This window comes from Cavia porcellus, unplaced genomic scaffold, assembly GCF_034190915.1.
Source record: "Cavia porcellus strain 051 isolate PalLab524CR breed Dunkin Hartley unplaced genomic scaffold, mCavPor4.1 scaffold_33, whole genome shotgun sequence".
Lineage (NCBI taxonomy): Eukaryota > Metazoa > Chordata > Mammalia > Rodentia > Caviidae > Cavia > Cavia porcellus.
The window spans coordinates 7,788,305-7,806,320 of NW_026947516.1; the positions used below are offsets into that span (position 1 = coordinate 7,788,305).

The 18,016-nt window shown below is 43.6% G+C and overlaps 1 protein-coding gene across 10 annotated transcripts in view; it reads right to left on the reverse strand.

The window, feature by feature from the left end:
- Positions 1-455: 455 nt before the first annotated feature.
- Positions 456-18,016, reverse strand: part of LOC100734681 (transducin beta like 1 X-linked) — a 201,885-nt gene continuing 184,324 nt past the window's right edge. For all 10 annotated transcript variants that reach the window (XM_005000289.4, XM_013144435.3, XM_023561903.2 and 7 more), the window contains 7 exons: positions 11,230-11,290; positions 9,976-10,097; positions 7,539-7,613; positions 7,294-7,421; positions 4,748-4,913; positions 3,818-3,919; positions 456-3,306 (listed from right to left, as the gene is read on the reverse strand). In XM_005000289.4, the coding sequence (XP_005000346.1) occupies positions 3,280-3,306; positions 3,818-3,919; positions 4,748-4,913; positions 7,294-7,421; positions 7,539-7,613; positions 9,976-10,097; positions 11,230-11,290 (681 nt within the window). In that variant the 3' untranslated portion in view covers positions 456-3,279. The remainder of the gene's footprint in view (positions 3,307-3,817; positions 3,920-4,747; positions 4,914-7,293; positions 7,422-7,538; positions 7,614-9,975; positions 10,098-11,229; positions 11,291-18,016) is intronic.

Genomic DNA, 18,016 nt, shown 5'->3' on the forward strand with positions numbered 1-18,016 from the left:
TGCCTGGTGCAGGTTCCCTCAAAAACACAAGACAGAACCATCAGAATGAAGCTCTAAGGGGACTCTGGCTACAGGAATGTGCCTGACTCTTTGATGTTAGCATGAGATAAACCAGGTACATTCCAGCTAGGATGATGTCATTGTTCTCGTCTGTTCATAGTCCCTGTTTATAATCCTAACGGCCCTGTCATGGTTCAGGGCTCCCCATCTATGGTAAGTCCCTGTGCAACCCTAGATCTGTCTTTCTTCTCTGGACTCATGGGACTGGGGCCCATCCTCATGTGACTGTGTCACTCCATGGAATCTACTCCCCTTTTCCCTGTTTAACAGACCTATCTTGTGTGGAGTCACTCAGGTTATTTTGAGAAAATGCAGAATTCTGCCTTCATTCACCAGTGTTGATATGGGCCCAGGAATTAGAGGAAGATGAAAAAATAAAAAACACAGCCACCAAGTTCTCTAATATCAAAATAGAGCAATTTATTCAAGACACTGAATATGATCTGTTGATTCTCTCTGGAAATAAAATGAGCTACGACACACAAGGTGATTTTTTTTCTCTCCAAGAGTGTGAGGGATGAGTGGGGGTTAGGGGTACAGAACAAAACTGGGGTGGGGGGGGTCAATGCTGTTGAACAGAATCTGGAAAATGCTGACAGAGAACCACGTCTGGCTGTATGTCTGACACAGACAATAAAAACCACAGAAGCCAGAATTCAAAACTTCAGTGAGTGGTGGAAGAAACATTTTTGTATCTCACAAGAAACACAAAGAAAACAAAATAAAGGGGAAACGAGAGGTTAAAAAAGAGAAAAACAACAAGGAACGAAGCAGATCCTCACATCGGACAAAGTGCACTTGGCTAGTCTCCGTGATCTATGTTTGAGAAAGACAGAACAGGTCATGTTCTATAGCGTCGGTGTTGTCAGGGTAGAAGAGCCAACCCCATCCCGTGCCCATGGCGCTCTCGGTCCCTGAGGGACAGCTCCCTTTCCCAGGCAGGTTGGGCATGGCTCGTGGTCACTTGTGTCTGCTTGCAAGGTTACATTTTTTGGCCACCGAGACTGAAGCATCCCTCAGAGCAATAGACGAGGTTGGGCAACGTGACACATGGCCCTTGGCTGCAAAGCTGAGTGTGCTGGCTCCAGGGGCCAGGTGATTGGAGGTGCCAAGAGTGGGACACACTCCCGGAGTGTGAGCAGCAGTGTTCTCCGGCTGGGTCTGCCGTCCTTTGACCCATGCTCTGTTGTGCTGATGGACAGCAGGGGATGTGGTGGCCCGCTTTGTGCAAGAAGAGATGATGAGGTGGTGGCTTTGCTCCCCCGGGTGTGAGACTCTGGTCCTGGAATCTAGGCCCAGATTGGCTAGTGAACCCCTTACACACCATGCCCATCACTACCCACGGTGGATTACACAAGTCGTATCAGGACAATGGGCTGAAACTGGACAGCTAATGCTTGGCAGAGAGGAATGCATATTTATTTGGGGTGCACTAAAGATGGTGCTTGTCTGAACCCCCAACAGCCTGCATCCTGAACTGATGCATCCTGGGAGTGGGTACACCTGTTACACTCAAAAAGGGGACCCATCACTTCACAGCACTTCGGCTTTGTTGGCTGAGTGTTCAGGTAACAGCACCCGCACACACTACTCCACTAGAAGACATGGCTCTTTCCGGTCTGCTTGTGCTGCTGTGGTGGTCACCGCCCAGTCCCCGAGGCCACTTGTGTGGCTAGCCCCATACATCCCAAGTGGGATGAAGCCCTCGCCCATTTCCAGCTCTGTGGATGGACACTACTCTCTGAGTAACACCCCGCCTCGGCTGAAGAGGGCAGCGCAAAGCTGTGTTTAATCTTTAAAAAACAGTAAAAAGATTCATTGTTTAAAAAAAAAATCTCTCTCATCTCCAAAGACCGAAAGAAACAAGCCAGTGGAAGGGGTGGGCGACACTGTACCTGTGGACTAATTTATCATCAGGGCCGAATGTCTTCCTCGGGGCTGAATGTCTTCCTCGGGTGTTGCTGCTTTGTCACTGGACAGTGACTGTCCGGAGCCTTTAGGTCAGCCCTACAAGGGCCGGTTGGGCATGCTCTTGATGGTGGACCCGTGGGTCACTGCACTGCCGAGGAAGATGCGTGACAGGAAGGAGCGCACAGCTCCTGCGGCTGGCCTTGTCACCCAGCTGTCGGCCACCTTCCACACCACAGAGGGAAAGGGCAAGCTGCCTCCCACTGCCTGTATCTCCTTAAATGTCAATGTTTGTAAAACAGGAATCACACAAAGCTCTCTGTGTCTGATGGCCATTTTGGGATTTTAAAATTGTTTTAACATAAAAATATTATTTTTTTCCAAAAATACTCCAGGCTCTTTCTCTTATAAGTCATTTTTTTTCTCCTGTAAAAACTCCCCCTCCCCGCTTTCTTACATAAAGCACTTACTGAACGCCGAAAGTGCCCTTTGTGAACTCAGATGTGAAAGGACCATGAGAGAGGGACAGAGCAGGTGTGAGCGAAGGGCAGAGCGGGGGAGCTGTCCATCCATGGTTTTGTCACCAGGTCCACGTGGCCACATCCGCTGCGGGTGTCATGAAGGGCAAGACCACACCAGACAAAGGAAAACAGCATGGGGTGGGTGTGGGAGGGAAGAAACAACCAACTCAAAACAGTTTGCGTCTTAAGCCAAGGCCTGCGGATGACAGAGTTCCAGTGAATGGAAAAACCACTGAACAAAGAAGGTTCTAGAAAGTAGAAGGTGCTGGGATTACAAAGTTGCGCATCATTCACGGGTACAAACTGGTCTCCGAATACACCCTCTGCACACACCCTCCGTGAGAGTGACTGTAGTGTCCAAATTGACAGGGTGGGGGCACCACGAGAGGTGTTCTTTCCCCTTTTGGTTTCTCACAGCATTTCTCTTTTTCTTCTTTTGGCACAGCCTTTCCTGCATTCGTCGGCCATCAGAGCCTCAGGTGGATGGAAACCAAGCCGCTGGTGGCTTCATCCTTCCCCAGCAGGATGTCCTAAGTGGAGACCCTTTACCCACCGCTTGATATGACTGTGGGTATGCGTTTGGGTTTGCTTGGTTTTTAAACTTCTGGGTGAAGATTAGGAAAGAAGACGGATGCCTTTGGCCAGGGATGAGCTGATGTCAAAGCACACTCTCACGTGGGTCACACTCAGACGCTTTGGGAATTGAGAGTTGGAACAGTGCTACCGCCCATGAATTCGCTGCTGGTCCATTACAATTCTTTTTTTTTTTCCCCTCTATGATATTTTGTGTTTACTTCCGCAGGTCTAAAACACACACCTGGAAAGAAAGATGCCACACCTTGAGGAATACCCCAGGATGCCTTAAAATGAAGGCTGGCAGAACTGTGACCCTGGGACCACACCTGGACAGCCATGGATGCATTTATAAATAAAGTTTTACTGGGACAATCAAGAGGGCCAGGGAATCTCTAATAACAGGCCAGTGTCTGAGCATCTCACCCACCACATTCAAGCCAACAGCATGCAGGGGGAATCCAGGTCAGGAAAAATACCCAAACCACCCACTGGGGCAGAACAAGGCCCATGGGGCCCTGGGCTGAATAGATAAAATGCCTCCAGGTTTATCTGTGTGCTCTGCTGCAGTGTCTTCTGGAAGGGACAGTGAGAAGGCTAGTCTAGACATGGTACCATCCTGACACAGGTGTCCTTCCCATCCTCTGTACGGGCTGAGCACCTGCTGTGTACTGATGTCACTTGGGTACCAGCTGCTTATGTCTGTCAGTCCCCTGCCCCCGTCCCTGTCCCTGATAAACAAAGGCACCACTTACAGAGCCATCGGAAGCGCTGGCACCCACTTTGTCGCCTCGAGCGTTCCAGCACACTTCGAAGATGCCACCCGTGCCTCGGTAGCTGTGGACCAGACTTCCGCTCTGCCAAGCAAAGCAAAGCAACCGTCAAGTGTGGTGCCAGGAGGTCCTGAGAGCTGGGGCATGCCCTAGGCTGTCCTCCTTGTACCCTATATTTGACCAGGAAAACCTCCAAGCCCAGAGAAGTTGGAAGGGTTTCTGGTATGGTGGCCGTAGCTTGTGACTAGCCAACTCCAACTCTGCAGAGGACAGCTCCCCTCTGGTGATCTTCAGAACCTGTGCCTGGGGCCACGGCTGTGCTCAGCCAGGGACCCAGAGCACCAGGCAGCCTCAGACAGGCAGCCTGCCATACATATCCTTGGCTGATGGGAAACTCTGGCTCATGGGATCTCCACTGGCTCTTTCCTTGGAGTCCTAGAGTTCGAACCCACATGCCAGGCAAGCTGCTTCCTCACTGGTTTTGCTGAGACGTTCTTAGATTTGCATGGCCCTCTGAAATGCTTCTCTTGCCAGAGAGGCCCACGATGGCTAATTCACTCCAAGCCTGACTCTTCTCAGTCTCTGGAGAAAGGACAGCCGTGTGCTACTCAGGCATGTCATGCTGTCACCTGAAAGTCACACATATTCCTTCCTACCCAGACTGGCCCCACAGTGGTGCTGGTGGAGTTGGTGGGTCTGCCTGGACAGCTTAGATGAAGGGACACAACCCTTTCATGCCAGAGGGTGTTACACAATGGGGTCAGACTTTCCCCAGGGCACAAGGCAGGTTCCATGTCAGGGACTCAGACAAACCCAAGAGAAGGCCTTGCAGATAGCACTCAGCTGGGGATTTCCGCGCGCCTTGCCAGGCACATCTTCCCAGAGAATGCAACCACGGGCATGGAGAATTACCTGAGTATTCCAGATGTGCACGCACTTGTCAAAGGAGCCGCTGGCCAGGTACTTCCCATCAGGGCTGAACGCTACACTGTAGACAGGCTCCTGATGCTTGGTCAGTGTGTGGATGCAGACGCCTCGTTCCACGTCCCACAGCCGAACCGTAGAATCAAACGAAGCGCTGGGAAGGAGGCAGAGAAAACATACCGTGCATGGAAGCACTGAGGATCAAACTCACAACCTTGCGCTTGCTAAGCAGGTGCTCATGCTGCTGAGCTATATCCTCAGCCCTGCTTTTTAAATTTGCCTTGCCTTTACATTTCACAATAAACCTAGTGAGCTCCTTTTTCTCTGAAACAGAAACTCACACCCATGGAAAACAAAGCTACAGTCCTAAAACAAACAAAAAAAAATTGGTGCTGTTATTGGGGAATTGGGGAAATTGATACCCCTATTCACCTGTTTCCTCATTGTCTTCTGTTAGGAATGATAGATACTTTCCTGGAACACTTACGTTTTTTCATGCAATCTATAACCGATACCTATTTTTTTTTTTTTTTTTTTGATGCCAGGGATTGAACTCATGGCCTTGCACATGATATGCAGACACTTGTGTCGCTGAGCTAAATCCCCAGCCCCAATCCATACCTATTTTAGCAACCAAATACATGTGCCTACTTATAATCAGAAAAAACTCCCTGCAAACTGAACAGATATGCATTTAAGATTGTTTCCACCCAAGAGGAATGTATAATGTACAATCACAACCACATCTAAGATTACACTGCCGAGTGCTGCAAATGTGAGCTGTTCTTAAATTTAGGAGAATAGTATACGCATCACAAAGTTGTTACCTTTGGCACTGGAGGTCTCCTTTATACTTGGTGACAAAGGGATAATTTAGGCCCTTAAAGGGTGCCATGGGACACAAAAATACCTTCCTGGACCTCAAAAAATGATGACAGAATCTAGACTGTATCATTACAATTTAAGTGGATTTCAGACAATTACCTGAAACAGGAGAACTATGGCCTTTGGGTTTTCCTGGTTCTGCCACTCAGCTAATGCCTGAATTCCTCCCACCGCTTCCAGGACAACCATCCTTGCTGCCGCCCACCTGCTGCCTGCCTGTCACTTCTCCCACATTGCTCTTTTCTGAAACTACCCAGAATAACCCTCCTGACGCCTCCGGGTAACCCAATATCCCTCCCACATCTTGTCTTCTCCAGGTTACACAAACATCCTCATTCCACAGAGCCAAATCCCAATGACCCACAGCAGTTTCCAAACTGTCCTGTTCCATGGCTTTGGGCCTCAGAATTTTCTCATTAAAGTACCAAAGGCAGGCGCTAGGGATATAGTTCAGAGGCCCAGCACCTGCCTGGTAAGTACAAGGTTGTGAGTTTCCATTTCCAGTACCAAAAAAAAGTACCAAAGGTAGAGCTGGCTGGGAGTGGGGTTTATTGGTTCAGTACCTGCTTGGTATGAGCTCAAGCCTCAGCACTGCGAAAAGGAAGTAAAAGAAAACCAAGAGTTGAATTCTATATTCCTGGGGACCCAAGGAGCATCGAGATGCAGTGATTCCGATCCCTGAGCAAAGGTGATTGTGGTTTGGAAGGGCCACCACTGTCCCTCCCTAACAACCACTCTTTGCAGTTGTAGTGTGACTCACTGGCTGCCCTATCCTCCGCTGGTGTCTTAGCAGATTCACCATACAAAAGATCAGACTGGATCTGGCGGGAGCCAGGGAATCCTTGTCTGAATCCTCACTGCCAAAGGCTCTGAGCTGAGGCTCTGAGCTGAACCAAGCCCGAGGTCCCAGCTAACCTCTTCCTATTTCTCTGTCTTAACAAAAGGCGAAGGGCCCCAACCCTGGAGACAGAACACACCCCGACTACTGGCCTCCCAGTTAACACGTTTGCCTCGAATGGATCCAGCCATCTCTTTCTATCAGCTTATTCCACACCAGCCACCTGCAGATCAAAAACACCCAAGGTGGCTGGAATGCCGCCCAGTGGTGGAGCACTTGCCTAGCATGCACAAGGCCCTGGGTCTCATCCCAGTACCACAAAACAAGCGGGCAAAGCAAGCAAACAAAACCACCGCCATAAAAAAGAACTGACAAGAACTGTGTCTATACTGAACACACAGTTTGTCGTCAGTCCTGAGATGCAGTGTAACAACTACACTCATCAGCATTGTTCAGGTACGGCAGTCACCGGGAGAGGACTTGAAGGCTAAAGCGCACAGGTTCTAAGCACATGCTAGGCTGTTCAGCACTGGCTGTTGAGCTCCCTGGCTGGCTCTTGGGTCTTTGTCATCGCGGGTGGCTGTGGGAGCCAATCTTGGGAAGATCCAGGGATCACGTCATTTGCACACAGCTAGCCCCTCCCTGGGGTTGCACCACTCTGTGTAGTTTGGAAGGGTTTTAACCCGCTGCCAGTACCTTCCAGGAGCTTTCCTGCTCTTAGCTTATGAGCTGTCCTAGCCAGACTGCTAACTGGACAACAGGCAGCTGAGCTGAGGAACGGAGCCGGGGCCCCAGGCTGCCCTCCTGTTACCTCGCTAACATGATGTTGGCGTTTGGGTTGCTGGTGGCGGGCCCTGTGGGACTCCACTTGATGGTGTAGATCTCTTTGCTGTGGGCCTGAAGGTCATGCACACAGGTGTCCTGCTTCATACTCCAGATCTAGAGGAAAACATCGGGAATGAAAGGAGCAATGCTGTCCCCTGTGAGATGCTCAGAAACCTGCCCACGGGTGCCAAGCAGGCAAACAAGCTGCTGGCTGCCCAGGAAGGGACTTACTTTTAATGTCATGTCATCAGAGCAGGATGCTAGCAACATTCCGGAAGGATCCCATTTGATGGCATTGACTTCATTCTGCAAGAGAGCAAAGTAACGCCACGAGTCGCTATGGCAGCCATCGTCCACCAGGAGGCGCAAGAGCTCTGCCAGCGTTGCCAGCAGCTTCCAGGGTTTACCCGGGATAGCAAGGCACACAACACACAAGCCTGTATTTTTTCTTTTCCTCACTTTGCCTTTTCGCTTATATGAAAGTATAGCATCTACCACACATAACCAGCCAAGATCATCCATATTTCTTTAAGGTAAAACATTTCCATGAGCAAGGAGGCTGAATGAAGAATTCACATACGACAAGTACGGTAAATAACAGCAAGAAAGCCCCAGTCACCATGAGCACTGGGCTTGGACTGCAACATTTCTGTGCACTTTAACATAACAGCCTCCCCTCTGTCTATATCCATGACTGTACATTTGTCTGACATTTAGCGGACAGGGAAGGAAACACAAGAGAAATGGGAAAGACTGGGTAAGGTCTCCGCCAGGGAAGGGAAACTGGACCTGCCAGGGAAAAAGGAGCAAAACCCTCAGTTAGGAAAAGGCACAGGCGGGGAGGTGTAGCCTCCAAAGCTCCTCAGGGAAGCTCCAGGGGGCAGTGGGCCAAGGAGGAGGGGCTGCATTTGCAAAGGACCCACCTGCAGCCTGGTGCAGTGAGGACAGAGTGTGGTGATCCCAGAGGACCTGACTGTGTGTGTGTGTGTGTGTGTGTGTGTGTGTGTGCGCGCGCGCCCAGCAAGGCACTTCAGTGGCAACATGGCAACCTTTTTGTTTAACCTCCTCTGCCCTAGGGCCACTCCCCCATGCATTGGCAGTCACCCCAAGGCCAAGAGTGAGACACCCCCACAGGAAGCAGCAGCTGGATGGGTTTATAGGACCTCTGGGTGGGGCCTTGGAAGACAGGAGGAGGCTTTGGGATGGGACCGAGGTTGCTGCTGGAGCTGGGGGCATTTCCCACAAGGCTGGGACGGTATGAGGTGCTCACTGGTAGTGCGCGTACTGAGGATGGACCTGCCCTGCTATGAGGAAGCTGACAAGTCCACTGTGGATCACACTATTGCTCCCCAGGGGTGCTTTTACGATTTCTGTCTTCAGTTCTGGTGCTTGGTGACCACGCACCTAAGACTACCAGTGTGATTGTCTTTGTATTCTTCTGCTTGGGGCCTGCTGAGTCGCTCCACTGGGTGTTGTTGATGCTTTCCATCACAGAAAACAGAAAATACATTTTCTGTTCCATTATCTTTTTTCTTTCCCTGTTGCACAGACATAGAGTACATGATATGGTCCTATAGGTTGTGAAAACCCTGTTCATTTTTGTAATTGTTTGTGTTCTCTGAATAGGCCAATTTCCATGATTTTTTTTTAAATTTTAAAATGAAAAAGGAATAAAAATGATACAGAATTTCAAAACAAAATAGATTTATGCTGGTTAATATATTGCATATTGGGCTGGGGATTTAGCTCAGTGGCACAAACACCTGCCTGACAAGTGCGAGGTCATGAGTTCGATTCCCGTTACCAAAAAAAGAAAAAAAAAGAAAAAAGAAAAAAATATGTTGCGTATTGTCATCTTCAAAGTAGTTCAGATTACAAGGCATGAAAAACATGATCAAACAATCATACAATGAAAGCACAAGCTACTCTTTTTGATGAACTAACAGATATTAGTAGTATAGTTATCTATCTTGTATATATAACCTTTTTCCTTCTTTCTTTTCTCCTTTCCCCATCCCAGTTGTTCTTTCCTTATGAGCACTTTCTTTCCCTTTTGCTTTCACAATATCTATTAAATCTTATTTATTCTTTCAGTTTCTTACACTAGGGAAACAACACAATATTTACACAGGTGAGTCTGATTTATTTCACTTATGCGTATGGTCTCCAGTTGCATCCATTTACCTATGGCCATCTTTCTTTAGGTATACTACCTTGACTTCTGTTGTCTCCAACCTGCTAGTTCTCAAGTCTTCTTTTATAAAAATACAGATTTCCATTTTCTATGGACACATTCCATGCATTCATTTATTACTAGCACCTTTTCTTTACGTCCTCACACATTCTGATAGCTGTTTTAAAGTCTGCTTTGGGGCTGGGGATTTAGCTCAGTGGTTTAAGCACCTGTCTGACAAGAGTGGGGCTGCAAGTTTAATCCCCGGTACAAAAAAAAAAGTTTGCTTTGAGTCAGGCCAGGGTCTGCTTTTCTCATTTGCCACTTACAGTGGGGCTGACCCAACCCCCTATGGTAGCCACACAGCTCCAGCAGCTAAGGGCTCAAGAATAACAGGTCTGCTGTCACTATGTCTTTTAATTCTAGGTATAGAAGAAAGAGCCCCCTATCACACACAGACAAACTTGTGTCCTATGGTCAAGGATGCCCACTTACCGTGTGTCCTTGGAAGGTTTTGACTGGACGGTCGCAGCCGAGTCTGCACACGTGAATACACATATCCGTGCTACAAGAGGCGAAAGTAGTGTTGTTCTGCCAGTCCACATCGAGAGCCGGGGCTGCGGGTAGGGCAGAGGGAACACATTTACACTCTCACTGTGCACAGCTTGAGGGACTTAGAGAAACTAATGCATCATCAAGAAGCCTCATCTCTGCTATAGTAACAGAGTAAGGAGCACTTTCAACATGAATGCAGGCTCTGTCCTGCAAAGACTCAAAAGGCTGTCTCCTTCCAGCTTGTAGGGACAAGCTGCCTCTGGAAAGTGACCCTCCGCCATCTCCTGAGCCTCAGGGGCGCTGCATGTCTGGCTCCCACTGTAGAGGTGAGAAGGGGAGGTCACAGCAGGGGGATGCCCACTCATGCCCCCTGCAGGTTCTGGGTTAATTTTACACAGGGTGTAGCCAAAGGGAGAAGGAGAAGACTGTATACTCTATGCTCAAGATACTTAGATTAATGCAGTTTGATCAATTTTGCATGGATATATCTGGTAATCTAAGCAGCTCTTTTGAAGATAACAATATGCAATATAGCAAATTTCTGTCATCTTGTTTTGAAAGCGTATATTGTTATTGCTCTGGGTTTCTTGTAGCTGTTGCTTCTCTTTTTCTTTTCTCTGTTTATTTTTCTTTCTTTTTTTTTTTTTTTTTTAAGATACTTTGATTAAACAAATCTGCCACACACTAACACAGCCCACTGCGGAGTGGGTAACTGGTCTCCCGACAGCACCCTGGCAAACAGTGGTGGGCGTACAGCACAGGACTAGGCAGAACATCCTGCTCCTCCTCCCTAGCTCCAGGGGGTTCACCATTCCCACCACCAACCACTCTTCCTGCTACTCTCACACCCCTGCCTCCTGACCTTTGCCCACTTGCTGGTTCACAGGGTGCTTCTTCATAGTGACAGGAACACCAGAAACAACAGGGATGGCCTGGAGGCGAAGCTCCCTGATCTTCCCGGCACACGGTGCTCATCCGTGACTTTCTGGCTTCTCTTGTGGACCTTTAGCACCACCCGTCAGCACCAGGGCAGGCCAGGGAGAGAGCCCAGGAGCCAGTGACTCCGTGCATGCTAATTCCAGGGCCCTTGGCATCACCCTTCCCTTCTCCTCAACACTGGGACAGCTAAATAATCACTTCAGGGTCAGCCTGTGAACCCCCAAAACACAGCGGTGGCAGCAACTGCAGTCTCACCTGAATGAAAAGGAAACTGCTGCTTGGCTTCTCCTGTGTGGGCGTCCCAAATTATTGTCGTCTGTTCCACAAAGAGAAAAGTTAGCAGCTCTTTTCATAAAGCTTCCTCCAGAAAAATGTATCACGTGAGGAAAAATAATAAGCCTGATTTCCTTCCAAATCAGCACGGTCCAAAAGAGGTGAGCCATGGGGCTTTTTTTTTTTTTTTTTCAATAGAATAAAACTTTTCCCCCCATAGGGCATTTCAAATATAAACATTAACAAGAAAAAAAAAATAACCAGTGAAGTTCACTTTAAGAATTTAGTTTACTCCAACACGGCTAAGATATTATTGTTTCAACATGTAATAGACGTAAATAAAAACATAAACGAGATGTGTGACATTCTTTGTTTAGCCCAGATATCTGAAGTGCTGTGTGTATTTTATCCTTGATGAAGAGTATTTTATCCTTGACGAAGGACACTAAGTTTTCCCATCTACCTGTGCTGGCAGGTGGCTGTTGCACAGGACAGAATAGGCTTCAGTGACACTTTGCAAAGCTACCAAAATTGGTGGGGGAGTCTCCCTCACCCCAAACTTAGAAAACCAGCGTTGGCGAACCTATGGGACATGTACCGCAAAAGGGCTGTTTGTTATCCCTGGAAGCTCTAAAAGGTTCGCCATCACTGACCTAGACCGTTATATCCTGGTGGAGGAGTAGGCAAACTCTGTCAGTGGTGAAACAGTAAGCATTTCAGGTCTTGAGGCTCATATGGTCTCTCTCACATCTGCTTAACTCTGCCATCATAACTGAAAGCAGTCTTGGACAATTCTCAGCAAAGAGATGTGGCTGTATACCAATAAAACTTTATGTAAAAGTAGAGGTGATGGGCTGGAGATTATTCAGCCTGTGTGGGTCACAGTCCACCAATTATGACATTTCTACATGTCGTGTTGAGGATGATACTTAAATATGATAAGGTTTAAATATGACTAAGTTTAAATACAACGATGGTTAGGGGTCAGGTAAGTCTTATTATATTAGGTTTTAGAACTTGAATGAACAGAAAGCTAATAAGGTGTTTAAATTATCCAGAAATCCTTAGAGAAGGTCCAGCTTTGTGGGAGCAGTGAATGTCCAATATTCAGTTCTTATTTCTTTTTTTTAAGGCTTTTTCTTTTATTTAAAAGGAAAAAGAGAAAAAACAAAACAAAACAAAACAATGTAAGGGTACAAGTAATACAGAACTACAAAAAAAAAAAAAAAAAAAAAAAACCCGTAAGAAATCACAGTTAATAGATTACACATTATCATCTTAGAGATAGTTGCTCAAGTCACAGGATCAAAGCACACAAAGCAGACATTCAAACAGAGAGACTGCAAACAACTGTTTGCAGTGATCCAACCAAAAACATTAATAAGGTCATCTATTTAACACCCCTAAACACCCTTGCAGTGTAACACCCCTATCCTTTAGAGCACTTTTTTTCCCTCTCTTTTTTACAACAAAATCTACACATTTTGGGTTTTATTACTCCTTAGTTCTTATTACTTTTTCTTTGGAAGAAAATAAAGTCAAATATGGCAAAACAAAGCTGTCAAAACAAGGAGAGACATAGCACATGATGTAAAAACACAGTACAAGGTTATCAACAGTGGTTACCATAATGCCTCTTGCTTCTTTAAAAAGAATTGTCTATCTCATTAGGTATTATAAAGTTGAACAAAACAGTAGACAACAAGACCAATAAAACCTAAACCTTGTAAACATTACAGGGCCTCAAAAAGAGATAATAGTCAAACCAGAATTGGCATCATAGTGAATATTATTGCCTTCAAAGTAGTTGCCTATACCCCCAAACTTGATACTGTCATACAGAACGGAACAGAGTCTAATCAGTCAAAACAAGATCGTGGGAGTATTACAGGACTTCAAATCAAGTTAATAGGAAATCAAAAAAGTTCCTATAATATATCCTGCTAATTTTTTGATTTTTCCCCTTAATTAAAAACATCATAAAAATAACTAAATAATTTTTTAATGAATAAGGGAGCGATTGAGATAAAAGAGGACATAACAACATAACAATGCAGGTCAAAGCATGATAATTTCAGCAACCTAGTGCTTCACCACCAAATAACCTGACTTAATGGTAGTTACTATAGTGTCTTTTTCCTTGAAATATTTGAATATAACTTCATATACTACAGCATCAAACATATCAAGTCAGTGTAAAACCATTCAGGTGGATGAAAGCATTGTAGGGTATTTAGAACCAGCTAACAGAAAACAAACAATAGTTTCTATATTATCTCTTTGCCTATAACAATTTTTGTTTATACTATCACATATAATAAAACTCAGCAAGATATATCATGATAGAACCAATGGAGACAGAAGAGCCATAGTTTGGTGGGGCTTCAAAACAAGATGATAGTAAATCAGCACTAGCTATTATGATGACTTGTTTTCTTCAAAATAGCTGTTTATTTCATCACAGGCCATAATATCAAGTAGCCCAGAATACAGCCATTCCAATTAATAAGTGAAAACTTTATAAGGCTTCAAGGCCACATAATGGAGAATCATGATTACCACATACTTTTATATATTTGAATCATTTCTTACATTAGGGAAACTATTTGGTATTCACACATGCGAGATTGATTTATTTCACTAATGAGTATGGTCTCAAGCTGCGCCCATTTATTGATAAATATCTCAATGTGATCCTTCTTTATAGCTGAGTAGTACTCCATTGTATAGAAATACCAGCGCTTTTTTATCCATTCCTCAGTTGATGGACACTTGGGTTGTTTCCAAGATCTGGAGATTACAAATTGTGCTGCGATAAACACAGGTGCACATATATCGCTGTGGTATGATGCTTTCAATTCTTCTGGGAATATGCCTAGAAGTGGAATAGCTGGAACAAATGGGACTTCCAATCCCAGCTTTTTGAGAAATCTCCAGACTCACCTCCACAAAGGTTGTACCAGTCTACACTCCCACCAACAGTGCAGGAGAGTTCCTTTTTTTCCCACAGCCTCTCCAGCATTTGTTGTTGTTGGTTTTCTCGATCCTGGCCATTCTTTCAGGAGTCAGATGGTATCTCAGTGTGGTTTTAAGTTGCATTTCTCTAATGACTAATGACAATGAACATTTTTTCATGTATTTATTTGCCATTTGTATTTCTTCATCTGAGAAGTGTGTACTCATCTCAGATGCCCATTTTTGGATTGGATCTTTGAATTTTGGGAGTCTGATTTTATTTAATTCTTTATATGTTTTAGACAGAAGTCCTTTGTCTGAGGGAGAGTTCACTAAGATTTTTCCCCAGTTTGTGGGTTTTCTTTTCACTATGCTGGAGATTTCTTTTGACATGCAGAAACTTTTTAATAAGAGGTGGTCCCAGTTATTGATTCTGGGAAATATTTCCCGTGCAATTTGACTCCTGTTCATGAATTCTCTACCTACTCCTATGTCTTCAAGGTTTCTACCCAATTTGTCTCCCAATAGATTTATTGTTTCTGTTTTAATATTCAGATCTTTGACCCATTTAGATTTTAATTTAGTACATGGTGATAAGCATGGGTCTAGTTTTAGTTTTGGCAAATAGCCAGTTTTTCCAACACCATTTATTAAAGAGACTGTCGTTCTTCCAGTGAACCTGCTTGGCTCCTTTATCAAAGATAAGGTGGTTGAGTGCATTTGTAGTTGTGGTTGTATCTTTTTTTTTTTTTTTTATTTAAAGAGAAAAAAAAGAAAGGAAATAAAATAAAAAAAAACAAAGCAGTAAAAGGGTACAAATAATACAGAATTTCAAGGAAAAAATACAGTAAGATATCACTAGTTAATAAGTTACCTATTGTCATCTTTGAATAGTTGTTCAAATTATAAAATTAAAGCATGTAAAGTGAACATTCATACAATGAGATTGCAGACAGTGCCAATCAATGATCCAAGAAAAGTTCAGTAATATGGATTTCCATCCTACACACTCAAACATACATGCAGTTATATCCCTTAGACTACCTTCCTTTTCTCTCTTTTTAATAACAATTACACTTTTTGGGTTTTTTTACTCCCACAATTCTTATTATTTTTTTGGAGAGAATAAAACCTAACGTGGCTAAATAAAACAGAGTCGGTTAGAACAAAAGGATGTTAATTTTATTGGGATTGCATTGAATCTGTATAACACTTTTGGGAGAATGGCCATTTTCACAATGTTTGTTCTTCCTATCCATGAGCAAGGGATGTCTTTCCATTTTCTGAGATCATCTTCAATTTCCTTTTTCAGTGTATTATAATTTTCACTGTATAAGTCTTTCACTTCTTTCGTAAGAGTAATTCCTAAATATTTCATTTTTTTGCTTGCTAATGTGAATAGTCCAGTTTCTCTTATTTCCCTCTCTGTAATTTTGTTGTTCGTGTATAGGAATGCTATTGATTTCTGAGTATTGATTTTGTATCCAGCCACATTACTGAATTTATTTTATTTAAGTCTTTCAATGGAGTTTAGGGGGTCTTCTATGTAGAGTATCATGTCATCTGCAAACAATGATAATTTAACTTCTTGTTTTCCAATCTGTACCCCTTTTATTTCTCTCTCTTGCCTAATTGCTCTGGTTAGTACTTCTAGTACTATATTAAATAGGAGTGGTGATAAGGGACATCCTTGTCTTGTGCCTGATTTTAAAGTAAAGGCTTTCAGTTTTTGGCCATTTAGTATGATGCTGGCTGTTGGTTTGTCATAAATGGCCTTTATTATATTGAGGTAAAGACCATCTATACCAATTTTCTGTAAAGTTCTTATCATGAATGAATGTTGGACCTTATCGAAGGCTTTTTCTGCATCTATAGAAATGACCATGTGATTCTTACTTTTGGCTTTATTGATATGGTGGATTACATTTATTGATTTATGTATGTTAAACCATCTCTGCATGCCTGGGATGAATCCCACTTGGTCATGGTGTATAATCTTCTTGATAATTTACTGCATCCTCTTTGCCAATATTTTATTGAGGATTTTTGCATTTGTGTTCATTAGGGAGATTGGTCCATAGTTCTCTTTTTTAGTTGGGTCTTTCTCAGGTTTTGGTACTAGAGTAATATTTGCTTCCAGGAATGACTTAGGAAGGATTCCTTCCCTTTCAATTTTATTGAATAGTTTGAGTAGTGTCGGCATTAGGTCTTCTTTGTATTTGTTGTACAACTCTGCAGTGAATCCGTCTGGGCCTGGGCTCTTCTTTGTAGGTAAGGACTTAATTACAATTTCAATTTCATTAATAGACATTGGGTTATTCAGCAGTTTTACATCCTCTTGATCTAGGTTTGGTACTTCATATGTTTCTAGTAATCTATTTCTTCTGTGTTATCAAACCTTTGAGAGCAGAGGTTTTTGAAATACGTGTTGATGATCTTCTGTATTTCTGTAGAGTCTGTAGTGATTTCACGTTTTTCATTTCTTATTGCATGAATTTGAGCTTTTTCTTCCTTTTTTAAAATAAGGTTGGCTAGGGGCTTATCAATTTTATTTATTCTTTCAAATAACGAACTCTTTGATTCGTTGATTCTTTGGATTGTTTTCTTAGTCTCTATTGCATTGATTTCTGCTCTGATTTTTATAATTTCCTCCCTTCTTTTGGCTTTGGGCTTGACTTGCTCTTCTTTTTCTAGCTGTTTGAGGTGTAGCATCAGGTTATTTATTTGTATTCATTCTGTTTTCTTGATGTAGGAACTCAGTGCAATAAATTTTCCTCTGAGGATGGCTTTCATTGCATCCCACAGATTCCAGTAAGTTGTATCTGTATTTTCATTTTCTTGTAGGTATTGTTTAATTTCTTCTTTAATTTCCTCTGTGACCCATTGATTACTCAAGAGTGTGTTATTTAGTTTCCATGTGTTTGTGGGATTTTTGCAGTATCTTTTATCATTAATTTCTAATTTCAAAGCACTATGATCTGATAACATGCAAGGGATGATTTCACCTCTTTTGCATTTGTTTAAATATGTTCTGTGAGCTAATATATGGTCTATTTTAAAGAATGACACATGTACTGCTGAGTAGAATGTGTATTCTGATGTTGTTGGAACATTCTGTGTATGTCTATCAAGTCCATTTGTTCACAGGTGTGATTCAATTCTGTTATTTCTTTGCTCATTTTCTGTGTGGTTGATCTGTCCCTTGGTGTCAGTGGCGTATTGAGGTCCCCTGTTACAATTGTGTTACTGATAATTTGAGTTTTCATTTCTGTTAATAGTTGTTTTATATAACTGGATGCTCTGGAGTTTGGTGCATATATATTTAAGATACTTATCTCTTCCTCTTGGAGTTTTCCCCTAATGAGTATGTAGTGACCTTCTTTGTCCTTTATGATCATTGTTGGTTTAAAGTTCATGTTATCCGCAAACAGAATGGCTACTCCTGCTTTTTTTTGGATTCCTGTTGCATGAAGTATTGTTTTCCATCCTTTGACTTTCACTCTGTATCCTTCTGGGTTAGATGGGTTTCCTGTAAACAGCATATGGTTCTATTTTGTTTCTCGATCCATTCTGCTAGTCTGTTTCTTTTGATTGGTGCATTGAGACCATTTACATTAATGGTCATAACTGTTATATGCTGGTTTATTGTTGACATGTTATCTCTCTGCTGTTGCATCTTTATCTTTCTGTTCTGTTTAATTATCTGCTTTGCTTAGTGGTTTTTTCCTTTGTGTATCTAAACTGTCTCTCAATATTTTTTGCAGGGTTGGCTTGGTGTTCATGAAGTTCTTCAGCTGTTTGTCATGGAAGTATC